Source organism: Bos taurus, chromosome 26 (assembly GCF_002263795.3).
Source record: "Bos taurus isolate L1 Dominette 01449 registration number 42190680 breed Hereford chromosome 26, ARS-UCD2.0, whole genome shotgun sequence".
In the NCBI taxonomy this organism is placed as follows: domain Eukaryota; kingdom Metazoa; phylum Chordata; class Mammalia; order Artiodactyla; family Bovidae; genus Bos; species Bos taurus.
Window position 1 is genome coordinate 18,226,007 of NC_037353.1, and position 24,634 is coordinate 18,250,640.

The 24,634-nt window shown below is 36.6% G+C and overlaps 1 protein-coding gene across 14 annotated transcripts in view; it reads left to right on the plus strand.

Moving 5' to 3' along the window:
• Positions 1-24,634, plus strand: part of LCOR (ligand dependent nuclear receptor corepressor) — a 133,537-nt gene that overhangs the window by 92,770 nt on the left and 16,133 nt on the right. For 11 of the 14 annotated variants that reach the window (XM_024985870.2, XM_024985877.2, XM_024985875.2 and 8 more), the window contains one exon: positions 658-751. The exons of 2 other annotated variants lie outside the window; for them this stretch is intronic. In XM_024985870.2, the coding sequence (XP_024841638.1) occupies positions 658-751 (94 nt within the window). Of the gene's footprint in view, positions 1-657; positions 752-3,348; positions 12,843-24,634 lie in introns of those variants that run through there. One more of the 14 variants, XM_024985881.2, reaches the window with a different exon arrangement.

A 24,634-nucleotide genomic window follows, 5' to 3' on the forward strand; every position in this document is an offset into this window, starting at 1 on the left:
TTTTCCCTGAAAGTTTGAATCCAAATATACAGACTTCTGCAGATATGTCCAAATAGTAATTTGGATATATGCAAATTATAAACAGTTAACAACTGATTCATCTTGCATATTATCTTATACAGTATATATGTTTACTATAACCATATAAATTTGTTTTTAAAATGAGTTTTGCATTTAAATTTTTTCTAAATCTAACTTTTATGTACCCCTGATACTTCAGGTAGCCTTAGCTCTTGAGAAATTTGGTTTTATAATTTGTATGACATTATCTCATTAATCTTATATACTTAGATCAAGGTAATTAAAAAAAATGACATCTCATAGTTCCATCACAGAGCCTCATATGATGTAAACTGCTGTTTCTAATATCTCACTGTATCTTAACATCTTTAGTGTTATGCTTTAACTTTTCTTTTGTCCTATTAATAAAATGTTTAACTCTTGGAGATGGTAGACACAACAGACTTTGATAAACTTATGTCTCTTTGGAAGAAAAAATATCCTGATTCTATTAATGAATTGGTTTTGTAACTGAAAACGTACGGCTAGTTTTATCTGTTTAGTTGAGTAAGCCTACTGCTTTGACACTTTTAGCCTATTCAGTTCACCTTGCTCCCAGTTTTTAATATTCTCAGGTGTTTCTTTGTGTCTCTGCAGACGGTGTACTTGATCTGTCCACTAAGAAAAGTCCGTGTGCTGGCAGCACTTCCCTGAGCCATTCTCCAGGCTGCTCCAGTACTCAAGGGAACGGGTAAGGGAAAATATTTGTGGCCTTCCACAGTTTTACAGGGGACAGTTTATCAAAGATTGATGCCAGTCTCCCTTGTATGTTTTAAAACAGTCCATTAGAGTAACACTCCTATGGTGGGTTACAGTCCATGGGGTCACAAAGAGTCGGACACAACTAAGCAACTAACACTTATAGGTGGACCGTTAGTAAAATTACTTTTAGTCTGTCAATCAAGTAAAGGCACAATCTATGAAATCTAGAATTGGCAAGTATAGTCAATTTTGCCCGTTTAGTACAAATAATAAATAATTAGGAATATGGCAAGAATGTCTTTGGGTTTTTTGTTGTTGAGTGTTGAGGAATATGAACCCAACCTAAATAATTCCAGAGTTCACATGTAAAGGCAGTGTTTTGTATGCTGAAGTTGTTGAATGAAAGTTGGGTTCCAGTCTTTAACTTGGTGTTGCTAACGGAGTATAGGGGCTATTCGTTTTTTCCTTGCTTGGTTTGGTTTGGTTTGGTTTATTGATTTGAACTGCAATTTTAACTCTTGTGTGGCAGTTCAGAAAATAATTGTGTGTATTTTTTGTTTTTGATTAGATAAGACTGGTTGTCGGTGTTGATAGATAACCATCTTAAGCTTCCAAGACATTATTACATGATCAGTTTTGAGAACTATTACCAGACTAAAGAGGATTTTCTAACCACCCAATTTTATAGTGTAAGAATTATCTAATTCTCTCTGTATGTGTACATAGTAGCCATTTTTAAGTGTCATATATTAAGATGCTTAGATGCCATATTGGGACGGCATTTCATAAAACTGTGTTGTGACCAAAAATGAGCTTCATCTAGATATGAAACATAGTTAATTATTTAGGTTTATTTAACTCTTAGAATGTCAACATGGGGAAGATACTTAGATATCAAAGGAGTAAGTAGGCACTAAATGGACTAACCTTCTCCAGCTTACTCTTAATTACCTTCAAATTGAAGGATTCCTTTACTGACTTCTAAAATGCTCCCTTTATTTTCTCTAAAATTCCATCATCTTCCTTTTTCTCTCCTCCTTTATTCAGTCTAAAAGTAACAGTAATTTAATTCATTTTGCATAGTTTACTAATCATTTTTTTTCTTAAGCCCTTTTTTCACTATAGTTCATACTATATATATAAGTCATCATGGTCCCAAATCATTTGGTTCCATTTATGTATCAAAAAGCTTGAGTTGTGTAAACAAGGACACGTGTAGAAGCCTAAGTGCTGTTTGCATAAATACATCCCTTGTATAAGATTTTCTTTAAACTTGGCCACCAGATCTGTGTACTGTATGGTTGAAATTGCTGTGTTTGTCCCTCTGAATGGAAAGCAAATGCACTCATTGTGGTAGAGTTTTCTGGAAGACGAAAGCACCAAACAGTACTACCCACCTTTTAGTTGAATTGTCATCCATATTATATTATTTACTGGTGACAGCAGAGTCCCTGTAGACTTTCGGAAAACATAGCTGATTTACCATTATTTCTGCAAAGTTCTGCTTTTGTGCCTAGTTAATGTAATTATTCCCCTTGGGCATGCTTTAGCAGTTACCAGTTTTATCACTGATAAATCCTTCTCTACTGTAAAAATGAAAACCTTATGAATTAACTTTATGTCAGTTGTTGATTTTTTTAAAGCATTATTTGAAAGTATCCCACTTAAAATTTCAAGATCAATGCTTGGTATTTTAAGAAGAAGGTTTCCTTCAACTAAAGAAAATGCTAAAAAATTGTTTCTATAACTCTGACAATAATTACTTTGAATAGAACTTAAGGAACAAAGTTTTTGGGAAAATAAAGGGCAATTTCTTTAAAGCTTGGATTATTTCAAATGGAAAACTGAGTGGTATTTGTGTATCTGCAACAAATAGTGTTTTAAATGAAGAAATGTGGTAAGTTATAATTTGATGGGTAAAAATTTCATTGCCTTGGTTTGGGGTTCCCCCCCTACCGTGGGGCTGGTAGCCATTTTTTTTTCCCAAGCAAAATAAGAAATGTCATTTGGAGTTGCCTGATTTTTGATAAGAACATCAACTTGTTTGTGGGAATAAATGAGCAGTTATCTGTGGGTTCCACCAATGTAAATTGTTCGTTTTATAGCTGATTGTCATGAATGTTGAATATGTTGCATTAAAATAAATAATATGGCTTACTCTTTTATTACTGTACTTGTTTAGTGGTAACGTCACGTTGGTAACACAATTCTTTGTAGTATGAAGACTTGATGATTACTTTGTAATTAGTAATTAAGGTGCTATTTTCAGACAGTTGCGCGAAACTTTTTCTCCGAATATTTGTGAACCCAACCAGAGACTAGCTGACAGGTTTAATTTTTCTTTGCCCAAAAGCTCCTGGTTTTTTTTCTTTTTCTTTTTTTGTTTTTTGCTTTTGTTTTTGTTTTTTGTGAACAAGTTTAAAACTAACTGCTGAGACCATTTTTTTTTTAATTTTAGAGAAAATAAATAAATAACACAAAGTGATGTTACCCAAGCAAGGCGTTCTAATAAAGGAGTGGTCCCCTCACCCATCCCTCCCTACCTGTGCAAGTCCTGCTCACATCAGTTTCCTTCCATCCAATTAGGCGACCTGGGAGACCCAGCCAGTACCGCCCAGACGGACTTCGGAGTGGTGATGGGGTACCTCCAAGAAGCTTACAGGATGGAACCAGGGAAGGTTTTGGACACTCCACATCACTCAAAGTTCCACTGGCTCGATCCCTGCAGATTAGTGAAGAACTACTGAGCAGAAACCAATTGTCCACAGCTGCCAGCCTTGGGCCGTCTGGATTACAGAATCATGGACAGCACTTAATATTATCCAGGGAAGCCTCTTGGGCAAAACCACATTATGAGTTCAACCTCAGCCGTATGAAGTTCAGGGGAAATGGTGCACTCAGCAACATCAGTGACCTTCCTTTTCTTGCAGAAAACTCTGCCTTTCCAAAAATGGCACTTCAAGCAAAACAAGATGGGAAAAAGGATGTGAGCCATTCATCTCCTGTAGATTTAAAGATACCACAAGTTCGAGGAATGGATCTTTCTTGGGAATCTCGCACTGGTGATCAGTACAGCTATAGCTCTTTGGTAATGGGTTCACAAACGGAGAGCGCGCTTAGTAAAAAATTAAGGGCTATTCTTCCAAAACAAAATAGAAAAAGCATGTTAGATGCTGGACCCGATTCTTGGGGCTCAGATGCTGAGCAGTCTACCTCTGGACAGCCATATCCCACATCGGATCAAGAAGGAGATCCTGGCTCCAAGCAGCCTCGGAAGAAAAGAGGGCGTTACAGACAGTACAACAGTGAGATACTGGAGGAAGCGATCTCAGTGGTTATGAGTGGAAAAATGAGTGTTTCCAAAGCTCAGAGTATTTATGGGATTCCCCACAGTACACTGGAGTACAAAGTAAAGGAGAGGCTGGGCACTTTGAAAAACCCTCCAAAGAAAAAGATGAAGTTAATGAGGTCGGAGGGGCCAGATGTTTCTGTAAAGATTGAATTAGATCCCCAGGGAGAGGCAGCACAAAGTGCAAATGAATCAAAAAATGAGTAGGAATACTGTAGAGTGCCAATTACTGTACACACTGGGTGAGCACTGCTGCGTGGTTCAGCTGTCATGGCTGCGCCTAACTTCATTTCTGTGACACTCGTTTCTTTGCAGACTTTGCATTGACCTGTGTGTACAGAGATGAAGGGTGCATTCTGAATGTTGCATATTTTAAATTTTTCATGTGCAGTATGGCTCGAGATATTGTTTGGCCTTTTTGCATGTTTCTCTACAAAAGAGAATTGAGTTACCTCACAGAGAACAGATACATGGAAGTGGACTCCTTGCCTGTAGAGCCTGCATGCTTTTCTTTCTTTTTTTTCCTTAAGTTATATTTGCCTTTATTTAAAAAGAAAAGAAAAAAGCCCCCTTTTAGAAACCACCTGTCGTTTTGGGAGCTTTATCACTGCAAATTGGAAAGCCATCTTATAAAATTATTCACATTTTTTTCTTCAGAGATTCAACTAATGTAAGGGTTAAACTAAAGAAACTAAGGACAATGAACCTTTGAATTTAAGAAATTTGACTGTTCAATGACAAATAATTCTTTGGATCAATTAACATTTTTATGGTTTCCCTTCTCACTGTTAAGTTTACTTAACAAATTAGCAATCTGTTTAGTGCTCACCCAGAGGGGAAGGAGGTGGAAAGTGTGCACACACTACCTTCAGAAACGCTTCGGTTAATTACGGTGTAACACTACCTTTGCTGTAGTTTCATTTGGGATTTTCTAAGGGTAGAATTTGGTCTCACCCAGCAAGTGAGGATATAGCCTTATCTCATGGAGGACGAGCTCCCTTCTTACTCAGGAGCAGTCAGGGTACAGTACATAAAACAATAGAGGATGCCTCATTTTAGCAAACTAAGTTTCTTTGTATTCTTAAATCTTTTTACAGATTTGATCATGTGCTAACTAACGACTGAATGTCAGTTGCAGCAACTATTTTAAAATTTTTAAGATCTGTTTGTTGGGGGGATGGGAGAAATAGGGGGGAAACGTGTGTGAGTAATTATAATAATGCAAAAGTGGTATCTAGATTTTACAGCCTCAGTAATCTGCTCAAATATCCACACAAGTGAAGAATCTGTGTTTGTGGTGAGAGAAAAAAAACACAAACCCAAGGTAACCTAATGTGATCTAGGTTGCTTTCACTTCTAACAATAATTCAATCAGAAATCAAGCTCCTTAGCAATTCTTTTTTAACTAATTCAAATACTAGTACAAGGTGGGCAGGGATTTTTAGTTTTTAATTTAATTTGTTGTTTTGAACTTTTTTTGGCATCCTACATACTATCCCTTTCTCAACTTTTCTGCTATTTAGCCAATTTTTATGGTTGTTTAGCACACCGTTAGCACAGGACCTTTCAGATTATGTTCTGTATAAGCACTCCTTAAAGAACATCTAAGCTTTTTTTTTTGAGATGGGCTTTTAAAGTCACACTGATAAGGCTTGTGACATTTATTTTCTACAATTTCTTCTGCAAGAATAACAGGTAAATAAAGCCCATGAAATTTAATTTTGCATCATGACCAAATTGAAATTACTCTTTCTTCAAAACAAAATCTACCATACATGACCCTATATTCTTACCTACTGAAAAAGGTGATCAGGCCCTTCTAAATGCTTAACCAAAAACAAACCCCAAAAAGTCATTGGATTTTTTTTGGTGAAATAAAATCAAACTGGGAGCGTTAAGTTGAGGTTAATGATTTCTGATGGATACTAACAGTTTGAGGAGTAGGTCCAGACATTCCCAAGGCGTAAATTCTTGCCTGGAAACTTTGGAGCAGTTAATTAGGTTAACGATAGTTTTTCCTTGGCACCCTTTGTGTTCAAAGGTTAGGCACACCATTGCTGTTACTAAAATACACACATTCTTGGCATAGCCTGGGCTTGGGTTCCTCTTTTGGTTTGGTTATTATGTGTAGCAGTTTGATCGGTGGATGACTGAGCCTGTTTCCTCTTAGTTTGCTAGTCTTCTCAGCAGAAAAAGCAGTTTGGGTTCAGAGCAGTGTATGACTCTGCAGTATTTTCTAGCCTAGCTGGAAGTTGCAATAAAAATACTTAATGAAATATATGGTTTTCATCTGCAGTTGAAGGAAGTAGTAGAAGTTTTGCTAAAAGCAAAGGACTAAGCTTATGAAGGAACGCCTCCTTTGTTCCACACTCGATTTGTCACACACAATTAATTGTAACCATGGTGCCTTTTTGCATGATGTTTAGGGGCATTCTATAGCCCAGCATTGCTGCAGAAAGGTCCTTTGAGCAATTAATTTGTGCTTCTTTTTAATCCCCTCAGAAAGGCATCAATAAGGCCCATTAAAAAATCTGGCCCTAAAAGTTCAACTTTTGTAGAGTTTTACTGTTCAGAGAGGTTTTAATCCCATGTGGTAGTCTCTAAAGTGACGTATGAGTTGAGTTATGTAAATTTTGTCATTGTAGTGTAATGGAGTGATCATTTTACTAACATAAATATTTTCTATGTGTGTTTCAGTGGATGACAATCGAGCAGCAGAAGAATGGTGTGCCTACCCTTTAATGCTGCAGTTTAAATAAGAGAACTTGTATTGTGTCATTTCAGATTGTAGGCTGAGAGTTGTAAATAGTGAAAATTTGAGTACTTCTATTATTTGTTTTGGTTAGAAAGTGAATTTAAAAAACAAACCAAACTCTAAACTTTCTCAGATTAAAAGTCCTGAGACCTGAAGATTGTAATATTCATGTCTGTGAAGCTTTTAAACATTACACTTGAGATCAGTCATGACTTGATATTCAGGTAAATTTTCTTTTCCAAGAAGCTTTTGAATAAGCATATTTCCTCCAAAGGTTGGTTGGTCTCTCTCTCTTTTTCCTTTTGAGTGTAGATTATTTTAAAGCACTAATTGCATTACATTGGTAACTGCAATATAAAATAGCCATTATTGTTTTGTGAAGCATGGTTGAAATTAGATAGTGGTCCCTTTTAAATTTCATGAGCCTCTCAAAAAAAAAAACTTTAAAAAAAATACAGAAAGCTGCTGAATATTTCAAAAGATATATATTTTACCTTATTGTAGGTTTTGTAAAGTTAGTTTGTAATATTCAGGTGCACTTTTAATGTTAAATTTTGTGTTCAGAGTTCCATTATACCACGTGTTCCTTGGATGTGGCTCGTCACATGGCTGGCTCTCAGTCTTGGTGCCGCAGTGATCCCGTAATATTTGATTTCCCTCTTGATTTGCCACTATTCTGTATTGGCACTTTCAGTGTAGATATTCTAGTTTGGGGACATCCTCATAAATGTGTAATAGCGATTGGTCCATTCGCATGCTTAATTTCTGCTAATCAGAGTTTTGCATGGCCCAAACAACAGTTGACCATTTTTATGGTATGGGAAGGTATAGTTCACAACTATCTTTGTCACAAAAGCCTTTTCTCCTTTCATTTTCCAGTAGGCAGATGATGGCATTACTTCAACTGTATATTATTCAGACTAATGTTAGAAAGAGAGAGTGTATTTAAAATCAATTCCTACATTTTTTATGAGAAAACATAGATATAGAGTAGATAAGCTATGGCACTATAAAGTCAAAAAACACTAATTCTGTGGAAGGATTTCTAGGTGGTATTTTTATCATTAGCATTCTCACTTCTGAAACAGAGTCATCAAGCTTGACAGTAATGTGTTTATCACTTGTTCAGAAGGCTTACAAGTGACTGAACTATGTTTGTGATGAGCTATACACTTTTTTTCTGTTCCCCAAATACCATGAAGGACAAGGTCTCTCTTTCAGGAAAAATAATTTATATTTGTGTATAATACTTTTTAATGTTAAGTTTGTTGTTATTCTGAAGTTTAGATGTTGCTTGACAAACCTTTGCTGCAGCAGATCATGGATATGAGTAAGGCTTTGTGTGATAATAGGGGTCCTTATGTGAAGTTAATTACTGTTCAGTTCTGGTGAGCAAGCTCAACAAGTGTAAAGTGTATATTAGCTTTATTTGGTACACTTTTACTTTACAATATTGAAGTGCTTTTAGAACTCTGGTTATCTTATATAAACCATTACCTCAATCAATTGGCATTTCCATTCCCCAGCATTTTACCTGAGCTATTTATAAGATGAGCTATATGGGATCAGATAGTAAAATAGGAAGGCACAATGAGAAGTTTAGTTCCGAATTTTCTGGAGAGAACTCTAAATTAGACTAAAAATGACTACCTGCAAAGGCTCATACCGTAACTACCTTTTATCGTTAGGCAGTACGTAGCAGCCTTGGAGCTGCTACTGAGCTGCGTGTTCTCCCCCTGCCCCAGGTAAGCACATGGTGCGAGGCTTGGCTAAGCCTTTGTGACTCTTTATTATTTCATTGACCCATAATAGTGACGCTTGGATTCAGTCAGTTATTTTTATAAAACAAATTATTGAGTCAGCCCAGTGTCAGAACCTGAAATTATTTTGAGTAGTTACAGCTGATATGACAGCTCAGTGTCATTTTCTAAGAGCTGTTATCTCTGTAGGTTTAGTTTTGAAACGACACATCTTTCTTTTGTAATTATTCTTTGTTTAAATGCCAGAGTTTGTTTTTATGTGACCCACCCTTTTCTATGTATTCAGGTTGCTGTCGTTGGTGATGGAATATGGCAATAGACTGAATTGCTCTACTTAGTCTTTTATAGGAGACATTAAAAGTTATAGGTTAAATTTTGACCTTCATGAAGATAGCAAAGATTGTTTTCCTTGTTACTTTCCATTATAATTAGGTCTTCATTAATACTATGGTCAGGCCAGTGTTATCAAACTTAATGGCTTTAACCAAACAGCCCATTTGGAAACTTGATTAAGCTATATAAGGATTTTTTTTAATCTAATTGCTTTCAAGCACTACTGAAAAGGAAAAAAGTATAATCGTGGTACAAGGAATGCAGACCTCCAAAGTCGTCTTAGTTTTTTTCTGGATACATTCTGTCCTTGAGACTTGAGTAGGATTTGTGAACATGGTGACTGAAGGGAAAATAGAGGAAATTCTTTTCATATTCTCTGTCTCTCATTCCCAAATAAACTCGCAGTTGCTTTTTAAAGAAGCAGACATTGGCCCTGTAGCTGTGTGCCCTAAGTGTTATGAAGGAGATTGGAAGAGGGAGTTGGGAAGTAGGGTGGGGGGAAGTAAGTAAAGCTGAAGGAAGGATTCCGCCCTATAACTAAATAACTAACTAAAACTGAGTCGCAGGACAGGGCACATGGGACAGTTGGGCCGCCTTCATTTGATAGTCAGAAAAATCTTCTAGATTATTTGAAAAGTGAGAATCAAGACAAATAAATGTTGGCTTGACAGATAACAAAATTTGAGTTAATTCTGCAACTATTGGGGGGGTAATTTTAAGGTTTCCAGTTCACGTAGAGCTATATCAAAAGCCGAAAAGCAAGCACTTTTAGTTAATCGTAGATTTATCGGATGTAGCAAATATTATAATCATAATATTTAATCTTTACTGTTTGAATATGAAAATAAACTCTTTACCCCATCTTGAACTGTCACTGAGCAGGTTCAAGATGGTGTTTTCAACACTGGAAATGACCCTACACACATACCAAAAAAATCTAAAGCAGTTAAGACATATTTTAAGATCCATACCTCTTAGACTTTTTAGATTTGTCTTGGGAAAGAATTTATGAACCTGTAACCAGTATTAGTGCAGTCTTGGGTTCCTTGTTCTGCATAATTGCACCCTTTCTCAGGTATGTCCTGAAAACATAAATTTTAAAATAATCTCTTTAGAGATTAGATTCTCAGTGGATAGTGTGTAAGGGGACTGGGGTGGGGGGGCGGCGGGAGGGTTGGACACAGGACACTGACACAGTAGAGCAGGGATTTTTAACATACAATCGCCAAATAGAATTTCAATCCGGAATATTTTACCCCCTCAGAAGGAGTTGAATAACATCTGTTATTTGGTGACTACTCGGTGCTACACTCCTAAAAGTCTTTTCTTTCAATCCAGGTAACTTTTCCCTGCTTGGTGGAAGGGTATATAGTTAACTTTACTGTCACTTAGGAAAGCACTTGTCTGAAATGTTTAAAGTACTAGAAAAGGGATAATTCAGCACTTTTTCTGTTACAACACTAAAGTCTTAATTTATCTTCAGAGTCTTAGGTACTGTAAGTTTTAGGGTGATTATTTAAAAATATAAAGCATATTACATACTATGGGATCAGATCACATTTACACAAATAATTCTTGTCTTAATTTTTAAAAAGACAATAACATTTTGTACCTTTCAAGCAATTCCAAGTGACTGCCTCATTTTCCCCATTTCATTAAGCATTTCAGGCTGAGAATTTGGAATTTGAGAGGAGGTGAGGGGGAAATTCCCCAAAATGAAAAATTGTGTCAGACAGTTTTAGAAAAATAAATCACTAGGAAAATGGGTAGGGATTCTCTCTCCCTTTAAGTCTTCAGGGAATGAGCAGTATTTAGAATCTTTGGCTGAAATTCAAGCCTTTTTACTGTGTAAATTTTTAATATTAATTCACTGACATGCTTTTTACATCAGAGGACTGAAAATGGATCTTAATGTTTTTAAGTTGTGGAAGGGTATATTTCTAAAATGAGGGGGGGATAATTAACTAGGTTAGTATACCAGCATTAGTAAGTTTAAGGAATTTTAGTATGTAATAGCAAAGTGTTTGATTAAAAGTCTAATCCTATATTGCTAGTCGAAATTAGTTACATTCTGATCTAGGAAAGATATAGTCATTGGATATTGATATGCTGTGCTGTCAGAAAACCAGACTAAGATAGAAACCTTTATCTGACTCCCACATGTTGCTTGTTCTGATGGGATGTATACTTTACAGCAGCTTATTGCTGCTTTGAGAAGAAATGTATAAACTATACATTTGGAGTGTTTGCATATAATTCTTTATAACCTCCACTTTAAACTGTCAGACATTGGTATTTTATCAGTCCACACTGTTAAATAAAGCTAATGTTCTTAGGAATCCAACTTGTACACACTGTTTAAAAACCCTCAGGGACAGTTTACACACTATTCTCACTCAATTCAGGTACTTTGATGCTATTCTTAAACCTAACAGTGACTTGTATTTTTCTGTTTTGCTTTTATTTTGACGTGCTGGTAGCACATCCTTGATGAATGTCAACTTAAAAAACTCAGTTCAGGTATCCAGGTATAACTCAGCCAAACAGATTTTAAAGCTGCATATAACTCTCCAGCACACGGTGCCTCACACTCTTATAGTGGCATTCTATATATTCAGTTATTACTACTGAGCAGATAATATGGGGGTTCCTGTTAACAGTGTATTTAAAAAAACAAAACGTGCATAAATGTATAGCCAGCACATGCAACACACATATACACAGTTCAACTATATATTTTTAAATGCCACTAATAGCCAGCACAATTAAAGGACATTCCTTGCTGCCTCTGTAAAATACGACAGATGCAGTTCTTCCTCAATGTGGCTCCTGCTTCTTCACCATACTACTACTAAATTCAAGCACTGGTCCTTGGGTGTCTGACCTCTACATTCTAGTTTATGCAATGTCTTTAGAGAATTCTGTGCACTGGCCACTGTGATGGAACCATTGGGCCAGGAGTGCTCTGAGTTTATTAGTAGTGATTCTGCCAAAGTTGGTGTTGTAACATGAGTATGTAAATGTCAAAAAATTAGCAGAGGTCTAGGCCTATATATCAGCAGACAATTTTGTCAGTATATTTTGTAGCCTAGAAGCCCTCAATGACAAGTTTCTGATGTGAAGTTCTAATTTCAGCTTTAGCCTTTGCATCTTTTAATGTTAAGACTTGTCTGCTAGAGATCTTTATTCTTTAAAACTACTTTTGTTTTCTGCAGTACTATCTGTGGTTAACAAAACAGATTATTCCTCTGCTTTAATATTTGATATCTTACATCTAAAAGGCATTCTCCATATATAAAACCTAAAACCTTTGAAGATACAGAAAACGGCATCTTTCAGATTTCTAGAAGTTTGAGTGTCATGCAACAAAACAGGAACCCCCTTTACTCTTATGGACCTCATTTCAATATACTGTTTACAGTTTGACGGAATTGTATAATTTAATATTTCTCTTGTACTGTAGTTTATATTTATTTACAGATTTTTTTGTACGGTGTGATTTGAACTTTTTGTTCCTTGCTATGATCAATGTTTATGTAGTAGAGCACTTACGATCACAAATTAAGTTCTTTGGTTTGATTGCACTACATTAAAATTTTTTAATGCAGTTCTGATTTTTGACTGGACTAAAATAAGCTGTGTCTTAATGTATGTGATGAGTACTTAAAATTTTAATCCATGTGGTCCCCCCCTTTTTTTTGCATTGTATGTCAGACGCGCTAGTTCTTCCGTGCATGTGTAAGAGTTAATGGTTCCATTGTATTATTTGACCATGACATTTTGGAGAAACATTCCCAGCTGTAATGTTGTGTATGGTAGTTCTCACTGGATGCTAGACTTTTCAAAACCACTATTCTTCTAATAAATTTTGTTGTGAAAACTGTTTTAAAAGCTTGGTTTCTACTTCTTAAGGGTATAATGCTCTTAAATCCACAAAGGGGGTAAGATTTCGAGGTGCACTATAAATGCACGTGGTAATCAAAGTTTGTATTTTTTTTTTTTCTTGGTGATAATTTATTTCCATGAAATCTCTTAGATAACCAGAAATTGCTGCTTCAGTATTTGGATTTGGTACTGCCTTGGAACTGTCTTTACTGATTTGATACTCCCCTACCTCAGTTCTCTGAATTGGATTATTCACTGTTTTCAGCTCAACAAAGTATATTGATAATTTTCATAATACCTGCTTGCTGAACTTAATTTTTCATAATTTTATTATAGTAAAACTCTAATCTGGGATTACTTGCCAAGAATAATGATTGACGCATTTTTGTTTGCTCTGAAAGCACTGTCAGTCAATTAAGGTTATTTTAGCAGTTCTGATTCTTGGGAGAATGCTGGTATTTCCTTTTATCAGCATGTATGTTGTTCAGCATTAACTTTGTGGTTTTAGAAACTAGGGATATAAAAAAGTTTTTTATTACAGAATGATTTCCATTGTCAGATGGTTAAAGAACAGCTGAATTATAGTGATAAAGATAGAAATGATACACCAAGTGTTTTAGAAAGCTGCTTTTTCAAGCTTGTGATACTCATGTAGTATAAGCTGGTTGAAGTGATTTTCAGTCACTTCTAATGGCATTTTATATTTTTTAATGTTACTGTTGGTCTAGGTTATCTTTTAGTTAAGATTTGTCTCATTTCTTTGGCTGCCTCGCTAGCACTTTTCTGCCTTCTGGCTTGATGTTTATAAAACTGGAAACTTTGCTGGCACTACAGGCTTGTTCGTTGGCTTCACGTGGCCCCCTTACTCAGTTATGTCATGTGTCTGTAGAATGGTTTTCTGAAAACCTAAGTATTATTTCTTTGTACAAAACTGTGGCTACATGTTTCTTGTCATTATCCATTTTTAACTGATGACCAGGTCAGTTGTGGTAGGATTTTAATCTGGCATCTCATCAGTGAACTTATCCTAGTGATCCTATCTTCGTGTTGATAGCTCTTCAATTATGACCTGATTTTTAAAAAGGACTTATTTCTTCTAACCCAAAATTTTCTCCTCTGATTTTGCTGATACTTTGGAATTAATTCAAGAACTCTTAGGAATCAGAAATCACATGAGGGAAATGATGTGCAAAATGGTCTCTGCTCTCTGAGTTGTGGAGTTATTTTTTCCTCAAGGACTGTGAATTTCTCTCCCCAGACACTTGTATTCAAATGTAAAAACATAACCCAAGTCATAAGATGTTAGATTTTGTATCTGAAATGAGTGAAAATCCTTTTCTTAGCAATGTATAAAGTCACATAAGAGATAGCTGTTCTTATACTCGATTATCACTTTGTCATTATTTGCTTCTAAGTGGTAAGCATTTAATAGAGAATTTTATTCATCATATTCACCTTTTAAGTTGGATGTTTTGCTGTTTAGGGAGAAATGGTAGTGTTGGTATCAAACTGTGTTTGTAACTAGAGTAGACAGGCTTGTTTTCAGAGGTTAGTGGAAAAGAAGTGTTCTCAAAACATTTTTTATTTTGTTTATTTTTTTTTCTCAAAAAATACTTTGTTTACTTATTTATTGGGCACATGGCACGTGGAATCTTAGTTCCACAACCAGGGATCAAACCCTTGCCCCCCTGCAGTGGGAGCTGAGTCTTAACCACTGGACCACCAGGGAAGTCCCCTGGAAACATTTTAAAAGATACATGAATATGTAATGAGTGCTTTAAGTCATAATTTGGTTAGAGTTCAGCTTGGAAAGTAAGCGAAAGTGTATTAAAATCTATAGGTATGAAATCTTTATAGGCATGTTGTTGACTGGTAGTTTTAAAATATTAATTGCACTGTTCGTGCCAGTTTATTTGATCAGCAGTATGGAGTGATATGGAATTATTTGGTAATATAAATTCTTGCAATTTGGTATACTAGAAAGATCACTTGCTTTTTCATCTGCAAAGTGAGAATGCTGTCCTGAATGCCTTTTAGGCCCTATTTAAAACTCTGTGCCCATTAAAACTGCAATTTTCTGTTGAATGTGAGGCAGATACACCAATTGTATCTGTTCAAATATTGAGTAATACAGTAGCAACCCTTTATTGAATACTAGGGTCTTATAAACCTTAGGTCTTATCTTTGCAATTGCAGCATTTTCAAAAAGGAAAAAAGAATAGGTCTGAATATCATTTTAGATGGCTTTTATTTAAAATAAGTCCATTTTGTTACATTTTTGTTATAAACTATGAATGTGATGATCTTTTTGCAAAAATTAACTTAAGCAGTTACTTTTTATTCTGATTAATTTTAAAGTATTGATATGTTCATAATTTTTGTTTCTATTGCGTGCAGGCTAGTTCTGCTTTGAATGTTAGAGCGCAAAGAGCTCTTTGGCTCATTGGATGCAATTTGTTTCAATCAAAATCAGTCTTTTAACAGTACAGATGCCTGAATCCGTTTATAAGAGTGAGACAAACATGTTATATATTTTCAAATTGTAACACAGGAGGTTTTTTTTGGGAGGTGTTGCATTTTTTAAGTTCATTTATTCAGCAAATCTTTTTTTTCCTAATTCTGTCAAAAGACATAAAATTAGTTTTAACCATTTTTAAGTGTATAATTTAGTAGTGTTGTGTATATTCACATTGCTGTGACCACAGGAGGTATTTTATTAACCCACTGATTAAACACTGTTGGTTCCACCCTAATCTTTTATTTTTAAAATGAAAAACATGGAACTTGGGGTCTTTTGGGGACTTGTCCACTCTCCTAACATATAATGAGTTGCCCTTAACATGATTGCAAACCATTATACTTATCTTTATACCACTTTGGCACCCTTAACCTAGAATTAAAGTGAAGGATTTTATAATTTCCTTTTAGATTCACTTTTAACTAATTAAATCAGCTATTAATTTAGTTTCATTGTTGAATAAATAAATTACATTGCTTTTTATGAGGAGAATTTAATCTGTATTATGAAATTGCCAGTAAAGAAATGTGAGGTATTTAAAACTTCTTTGTTAAATAGAAATTAGCATTGTTGACTCTGTGATGGAAGAGGTGAATCTTGAAGAGTAGGTAGAGCATAGAAGAGTGGAGAATACTTCAAGTTTAAGAGAGAGAATTTGATGAGCCTGGCTTAAAATCCTAGCCTTTGTACTTTCTTAGAACATGGTCTTGAACAGTTACTGAGCCTTTCTGAACCTCCGTTTTCATTTGAGTAATAGGGGTTTATACCACCCACCTCAGAGATCTGCTTTGAGGCTTAAATAAAATTCTGTATGTACAATACTTAGCACTATGCCAGGCTTTTTGCAAGTGCTCAAAAAATGAGAGTTAGAGAAATCACCTGGTAGTTAATTTAGTGTGAGGGGTAAAAAGAGTGAGAAAATCAGTTTGAACATTGTGGAGGAAGTTGTTTACATTAATTAAAACTTTGAATGTGAGGCAGGTGAGTTTGTATTAGACCAGGACGTTGTCCAGCCAATCTTGTTTTAACTCTTAACTTGTTTTAACTTTAATCAGAGACATAGAAATGGTTGAAACATGAAATGCTGCTTTTCTGATTGCTTTGTCCTATTTCAGAGAAATGTTATCAAACTACCAATGATTTTTTGTTTGTTTTCAAAGATTAAATAGAATAAAAGTTGTTTGGAAAGTAGATGTTTAAAAAGTATAAAGTTACATAGAATTTATCTTCCTTTCCATTATATGTAGTTTTTTTTATTTTCAAGGTTGAAATTTGACATGCTTTGAATTTGCAGATTTTTCTTTTTTTGTGGTGGTAGTTTGAAAAACACAGTGTAAGAGCTAGGTGGGATGGTGAAGATGTGTGTGTGCTTGTGTGTTTAATCATCAGACCTTTAGTTTTCCTATAAAAGAATTTGGGGAGTATACTGCCTTTTTAATGAGATTCTAATTACACTCTTGCTGAATGGGAGTTCTGTGCATTTCAAACATATCCTAGCTAGCACAGTTTAGAGGCGTTCATTTCAGTGTCTGTTAAAATGACTTGAGACGTTTTCCCCAGGAGAAACCTAGTAGTGTAATTTTAGCTAGATAGAAATGGACTAAGAAGAAAATAATCAGGATAGCAGATTCTTGTGAGGTGCTAGGAATTGGTGAGTCTGTGTAAACCAGCTTTTCAAACTTTAATCAACTGGTTATAGCTTACTAGTAAATTATAAGATCAGGGAGTTCTAAACATTTTAAAAATACATTAAAAAGAAGAAAAGCCAATCAGAGAACATAGCATAATACACATAAATACTGTTTTGTTGAATCTTATATGTTACCATACACATCCAAACTAGAACGTATGTATTGAGTCATTTATTTCTTGTTCTTGGCTTCAGTCAGAAAGTCTGCTGCTAAGTCGCTTCAGTCGTGTCTGACTCTGTGCGACCCCATAGATGTCAGCCCACAGGCTCCACCATCCCTGGGATTCTCCAGGCAAGAACACTGGAGTGGGTTGCCATTTCCTTCTCCATCAGAAAGTCTAATTCTTCTTAAAGCCATTATGTAAACCGTACCTTTCCATCCTTTTTTTTTTCTCCTTTTGGTACTAGCAATCTCTGTGGCTCCAGGTAGGAGCCTATCCTCTTGCTGTCTGGCATTCAAAATTCCCTTCCATTCCCTGCCTTGTCAATTAGATTTGAACTCATTTTCTTTGAAAACTTTTTCTTTTCCTTTCTGATTGTCAAAATGTTTCCTCTTCCCTTTTTAGTTCCTTTGAAAAAGGAAGGAAGGAAAAAGGCCTTTGAAAAAGGTCTTAGGAAAACTATTTTCACTACATAGTAATTTATTCAGTTAGTTTATTCATCACTTATGCCTGAGATGAGCTAAGCCCCAGTTTGTAGGCAGTGAAACCACCATGTTAAAAAGGCCAAAGTCCTGGACCTGTAGACAGATCCACAGTCTGCTGGAAGATGTGGCCATGTCAGCTGCCGTGCCACATGAATGCTGTTTATGAAAGAGAGACAAACTGTGAGAGTAGAGCACAGCACGGGGAGAAGGTGCTAAAGGAGAATGGACTGTGAGCAGTGGGAAGTTGACTGAAATTTTATGCAGAAAAGGTGACAGGATCAGATTTGGGCTTTAAGAAGACAGCAGTTCTGGTGATGTACAGCAAACTCTAAAATGAGGAGATTTAGTTGCAGGGAGCTTACAGTGTAGTTTGCCAAAGGAGGTCGAATCAGTATAGATGAAGTGGATTGTATATTGGAAGCAAGAGAAGTAACAAAACTAGGAATAAACATTGGGATAGTGTTAAGTACCTAAGTTGAGTACACGTGTGTGCATGTGCATATATGTTTGCTTATATTTTGTCTCCCAGCCTTCCTAAACAAAACCTTGAATACACAGATGATTCTGCATAGTTCCCCTCACTCCAGTGTAGCTCCGACAGTAGCCTTGAGTGTTTCTGGAGAAACATGGGGTAAGGGATGTTTATAAAGCACTATTTATTCCAAGAGCACACTCCAGAGAATGGTAGCTGAGAATAGTTTTCTTATTATACTTTAAATTCTAAAATGTATATACCTCCTCTAGCAGTCATGAAGTGAACAAATAAGAAATAACACTAAAGTTTGTATAAGATACCTTAGGAATCATTTTAAATCTTAAATCCTTTTACATTTTGCAAAGTTGTCTACATCCTTTACATAATTGGTTAATACTTAGGAGTGCCATCATTGTGTCAATTTTAAGTGGTTTATTGTATGACACCAAAAGTAGAACTTGCCACTTGTAAGGATTATACCACAGGTTTATATGGTTTCAGGCACGGAGACAAAAGAACTGCAAGAGAACATGAGAAAAGTTAAGATACAGACGATCCCATAAAAATCACAAAAATACTAGATACCTGCTTATTTGGATATTTATGTAATCTGCTACTTCCTCTCTTCCTTTCACTCAAAAAGAAACTGGGAATATATGTTGAAAACTTAGCACTTTATTTCTTCAGAGGGAAAAGCATTTGTGCGGCAGGACTCTGTCGTGTCCTTTTGCTTTCTGTATGTGTCAGCTCCCCATGCCTCCTCTAGTCTTCCCTCTGCATACACACTGCCCTGCGAGGTGATCGTTTTGGGATTTGTTAGAGGTTATTGGTGTTAAAAAGAAATACATTCCAACAGTACTGGAAATCTTGTCTAGACTGACTTCTCTCAGTTCCACTCCAGGGAAACCGTACAGGGTTCTCGGTCACTGTTGAGTCTTGACAGATGTTTCTTTCCCCTCACCCGCCTTGAACAGAGCGTCGTGACACAGTGCCTTTTCTCTCACTCGGGGAGTGAGCATCTCTCTATTCTGCCTAAACAATGGTATTTTTTTAGTCTGTCATCGTCCTAGTCATTTTAAGGGAGTTGAAGAGCAATGTCCCCCACAGAACAACATAGATTGTAATCCCCTACCTGACAGATACAAAGACAAAAAAAAAGAGAGAAATAGGCCAGACTTGCTGACTTGTCATAAGCTCTCATGTATCCTGACCTAAAATGTCAAGTATGCCGTTCAGATCAGATCTCTCTTTAATCTGGTTTCAGTAACCCCGTGAGTCTAGGGACAGACACTTTCAGTTCAAATCAGCCCTGAGCAGAGATCTGTCTTCTTTGTCTGTAATTACTGTATTATTTTCTGAAGTCTATTTTGAAGTGTCTTCTAAGAATTTGTAGTTAAAATACTCATTAATAATTTAGATTTGTGTTCTCATCAAATGAGTATTTAGATATATCATTTAGGGATATTTCTTCCCCTATGTCCAGAAACTATCATTTCTAAAATGCCATCTAGTCCAAAGTCCCCTTTCACTGCCACTGAACCCCTCCCTTCTTTTGTTTATATTAATTAACAAAAGTTGGAGAAGGAAATGGCACCCCACTCCAGTATTCTTGCCTGGAGGATCCCATGGATGGAGGAGCCTGGTGGGCTACAGTCCACGGGGTCGCAAAGAGTCGGACACAACTGAGCAACTTCACTTCACTCACTAACAAAAGTAATGTATTTAGTAATATATTTAGTCTTGCATGCAGAGCCTTAACTAGGACTATAGAAACAAAAATCAATATGGTGGAGGGGGATGGCGGATAAAAATTTTTCAGAAGTAAGTAATTTGGTAGAACTGTTTATTGTGTGAGCCTGTTACATTTCTAGAGAGGAGACGGAGGTATTGGACTGTTGCGGCTAATGACACCTTGTTCTGGCTTCTGACTCACCAGTGTAACTTTCTGATCATATTTTGGCTTCCCATGTACATTTGCCTCTAGGGTGAAATATGTTAAAGAGTGAACGTGAGGATCTCCTTGATAATTATATTTTTTATTGTAATAAAGTTGACAATCTGGCTGAATTTACAGGACATAAAAGATATATAAGCCTTAAACTGCTCCTATTAATATCATATATGTACCCCCAAATAATAGCCTTTTATTAAACCCTGAGATACAGAAAAACTAGAAAACTATCCAGTAACCACTCTTTGAATCACTTCTTTTCCCTAGTTTACAGTATTCATAATGTTTTGAGCCTCTGTTCTGCCCTGTTTTTAGTAAACTTGGTTAAGAACACAGTAAACTTAGCTGTCAGAACGGGATTGCATGTCTTGTTTTAAATCAGTAGTTCTCAACTATTCGTCCACTCCACACCTGAGCAAGATGCTGTGTTGGCATCAGCAAGAGTGACTCTCTGAGTACTCCTACAGGGTGAAGAGACACAGATACATCTTGGATTTGACCCCTCACCCAACACACACACCATCCCCCACCATTCTGATCTCTCTTTAACGCCAATTTTGAAATCATTTTCTGTCTAAATCCATCTAAATTCTAAGTCCAAATTTAGATAATTAGGATTTCAGTTCAGTCGCTCAGTTGTGTCCGACTCTGCAGGGCGCCAGGCCTCCCTGTCCATCACCAACTCCCAGAGTCCACTCAAACTCATGTCCATTGAGTCAGTGATGCCATCCAACCATCTCATCCTCTGTCGTCCCTGTCTCCTCCCGCCTTCAATCTTTGCCAGCATCAGGGTCTTTTCAAGTGAGTCAGCTCTTCTCATCAGGTGGCTAAAGTATTGGAGTTTCAGCGTCAACATCAGTCCTTCTAATGAATGTTCAGGACTGATCTCCTTTAGGATGGACTGGTTGGATCTCCTTGCAGTCCAAGGGACTCTCAAGAGTCTTCTCCAACACCACAGTTCAAAAGCATCAATTCTTCGGTGCTCAGCTTTCTTCATAGTCCAACTCTCACATCCATACGTGATTACTGGAAAAACCATAACCTTGACTAGACGGACCTTCGTTGGCTAAGTAATGTCTCTGCTTTTTAATATGCTGTCTAGGCTGGTCATAACTTTCCTTCCAAGGAGTAAATGTCTTTTACTTTCATAGGATTTCACCCACCTGGAAATCAGGTATTAAGCTGCCTCATTTTAAGAGGCCACTTTCTGTGACCTTAAGAACTTTATTTCTCACTTACCACTTTTACTGTTTCTTGCTTCAGTTCAGTCGCTTAGTCATGTCTGACTCTTTGCAACCCCAAGGACTGCAGCACACCAGGCTTATTAATTACCCTTTTACTTTTTCTCCTGGTTCAGTTCTGGGAAAGAAAATTTGATTGTTCAGTAGTTTACACATACAACTGTACATGGCCTTTTGAATAGTGAAAAAGACCTCCATACTCCATGCTTATTTTCACTACACACAGAAGCACACACAATTTTGTCATAAACCTTAGTGTATCCCCGTATCCAGGTATGGAAGGTACACAGTGTGAAATAGCCAGAGGTAGATGCACTTCCCAGTAAAGGATGAATACTTGTAAGCAGACTTATCCAGGCCCTTGAACATCCTTATATTTTCAGTGCTTAAAGAACTAGAAGTAAAGAATTAGGAAACATAATTTCAGACTATGGTCTGGCAAAAATTACAACTCTTTAAGCAGGGCTAGCAGTGCATTTTGGTGTTCTCTTGTATTTAAAGAAAAATCGAGCCAACTTTATTTACAGCTCTTGACTGTTTGGTCACTCAGTCTAAACTGTTGTCTCAAGCTTTCTCTCCCCTTCTGGTTTCCTGGGATTATCTTTTTCTCCTTTTAAGATTAGTTCTCATCCAGACATCATTCATTCTCCCTTTTGGTCTTTTTTTCAGTCAAAAAGAACATATTTTGGTCATCAATGATGTTGCCTTTGCCATTGGTAGTTCTAGAGCAGATACTGAGAGACTACCTGAATCCCTCAGTTCCACATTCTAGACTCTTAAAATTGTCATTTCAGCTCTCTGCCACATCTCTTGTTTATTTGACCTTTTACCCTAAAAGAACCTAGGCCTGGACCATCCACCATTTATATTAACCACTGGAATGTTATCCTTTGTAAATTTAAGTGTGGTGGTATTGACAAAGTAGGCAAATTCAGCTCTGTCTAATCTCTGATCTAGAAAAATACCATTGAGTAAATCATTAAAGATAAGATTGTGAAACAACACATCATTCTTAAACTGTGCGTTTCAAAGTTTTTATGAATATTATCTTATCCTTCTGCCACGCCCTTAAGAATTAGGCATTGAATTGGGCGTAAAAAGACAGTGTTCAAGGTCACACAGGCCATTTCTCAGTAAGTAGAGGAACTCAGCGCTAATCCCGGTAGTTGTCCTCTTCTATAGCCCTCCTTTCCATTTACCAGGCCCTAGGATCTCACTGCTCTTTCGCGGTAGTGGTGAAGTGTTTCTGACTGATGAAAAATTGATTTAACTCTTAGTGTCCTGTTGTTGAACAGAAGAAATGTGAAGTCAAGCAAGTGATTTCAAAATCTGTGATGACTTACTGTTATTTTAAAACTCTAATATAATATAGTCAGATGTGATGGGCATACTATGATGTCAGCTATAATCACTGAACTAATAATAAAACATAGTGCTTCTGCTTAGGTCGGGTTTGCATGAGTAGTCTGTAGGACAGAAACTCAGCCCTCTCTGATTTCCTTATTTACTCTTTAAAAAGTAATCAGGGCAGATGCTGTATTTAGGCTCTATTGAAGGCCTGAGACTATGGGAAGAATTGAATAGAAGCAAAGGTAGAGACCAGCTATTTAAAATTCAGGCAAAGCTGGCCAGCATCCAGAATATTCCAAAAGAATAATAGAATTAAACTTCAGAAAGTTGATGTTAGTTTTTAAAACAAAATAGTTGAGAGATATGAAAAGAAAACTAAACATAGATTTTATTGAAGAAGTTTCCAGAGAAAGTCAAATAAGGTAGGAAGCTGGGTAATTTAGCAGCACAGTCAAAAGTAATTTTATTACTATAGTTGTAAAGTTAGGTATTATAACAGGGCCCATTCAATGACACTTGGACAAAGGTTGGTATTAATGTGAAGGTTCTCAGATTCAGGTGAAGCTCGTGGTGGGCACATACCTCTGTGTCCCTGGTTGCCTACCAGACAGATTCAGAATCTTACATACAAACATTTCAGCTCAGTGCGTACAGAACAGAACTCTTCAGACACATAAAGCCTTACAGTCAGCAGTTGCCAGCTTTGTTTTCTGTGTTCCTATCTCACTAAACGGTGCTGCTCACAATGAAAACCCAGGAAGCATCCTTGATGCTCCCTTTCCCTCCCCTTCTTTTTTTGCTAAGAGAAAACAGAAAAACATGAAATGTTACCCCTACCTACACGCAAGTACTTTATATCTTCGTGGAAAGCTAAGACAAAGACAAGACTAAGTCAGTAACAGATACAAATTGTGGGGTAAATGCACAAGACCCCTATCATTGCCAAAGAATTTTACAAACCACTGTAGCTTCAAATTTCAGGAAAGGATACAGTCACTCTAGGATGATAGTTTTGAGGTGGCCAAGGATCCCTCCTGCTTCCTCTGGTGACCTGTGGTTTACCAGTACATTGTCCCTGATCCTTTTTACCAGGAAGGCACACACAAAATGACCCTTTGTTGATGTCTCTTCCTCACAAGCAAGGTTGCCATTTACAGTTTTAATGTTTGCTCATCTCCTGAGCATCCCAAACCACTGTTGTAAATGCCTTTTAGGGTTGGGATGGTCTGTGTCCACCTCACTGATGCTGTTTTTCAGCCTCCACATGCTGTACTGCATTGTTCCAGGTTAGAGTTAAGTGGGTACTAACCATGTGTCTCCAGTATGCCTTCGTTGTGAAGACACCACTTCCACCTGCCATAGTGCTGAGACATAGCTAACACCACCAGGTGGCTGGTTGTCTAATTTGTCCCTGAGGACTAGCCACATTGCCATGGTCAGTGCTTCAGAGCTGATTTGGAAGATCTTACATCAGTCAGGGGTAAATAAAATATTAAATCACTATTAAACTATTGAGACATGTGGGATAGCAGGAGATCCAAGTTTCACAACCATAAAGGAAGTTAAGTATCATCTGTAGATTAATCGTTATTCAGTTTTTTATTCTCTCTGAGCATCGCTTTAGAAGAAAGTGCCTCCTCAGTTTTTCTTGAGAGCACTCTGTTCTTTTATTGGGCACACACTCCTTGATTTCAAGAATCTCAAGGCATGTTGTTAACTCCGAACACAAATCCTGCTTCCAGAGCACTGCCACAGGCTTGAAACAGTTCCAGAAGATTTTCACAGACTTTACCATTTATCTCCTCATTCTTTTCTACAATAAGATGCCAAGATATTTCTTAATCCTTCTCATAGATCTTTGTCAACTTTTCCCCCCCTTTCTTGTATTGCTAAAATGTACTTAGGATATATTCTTTGAT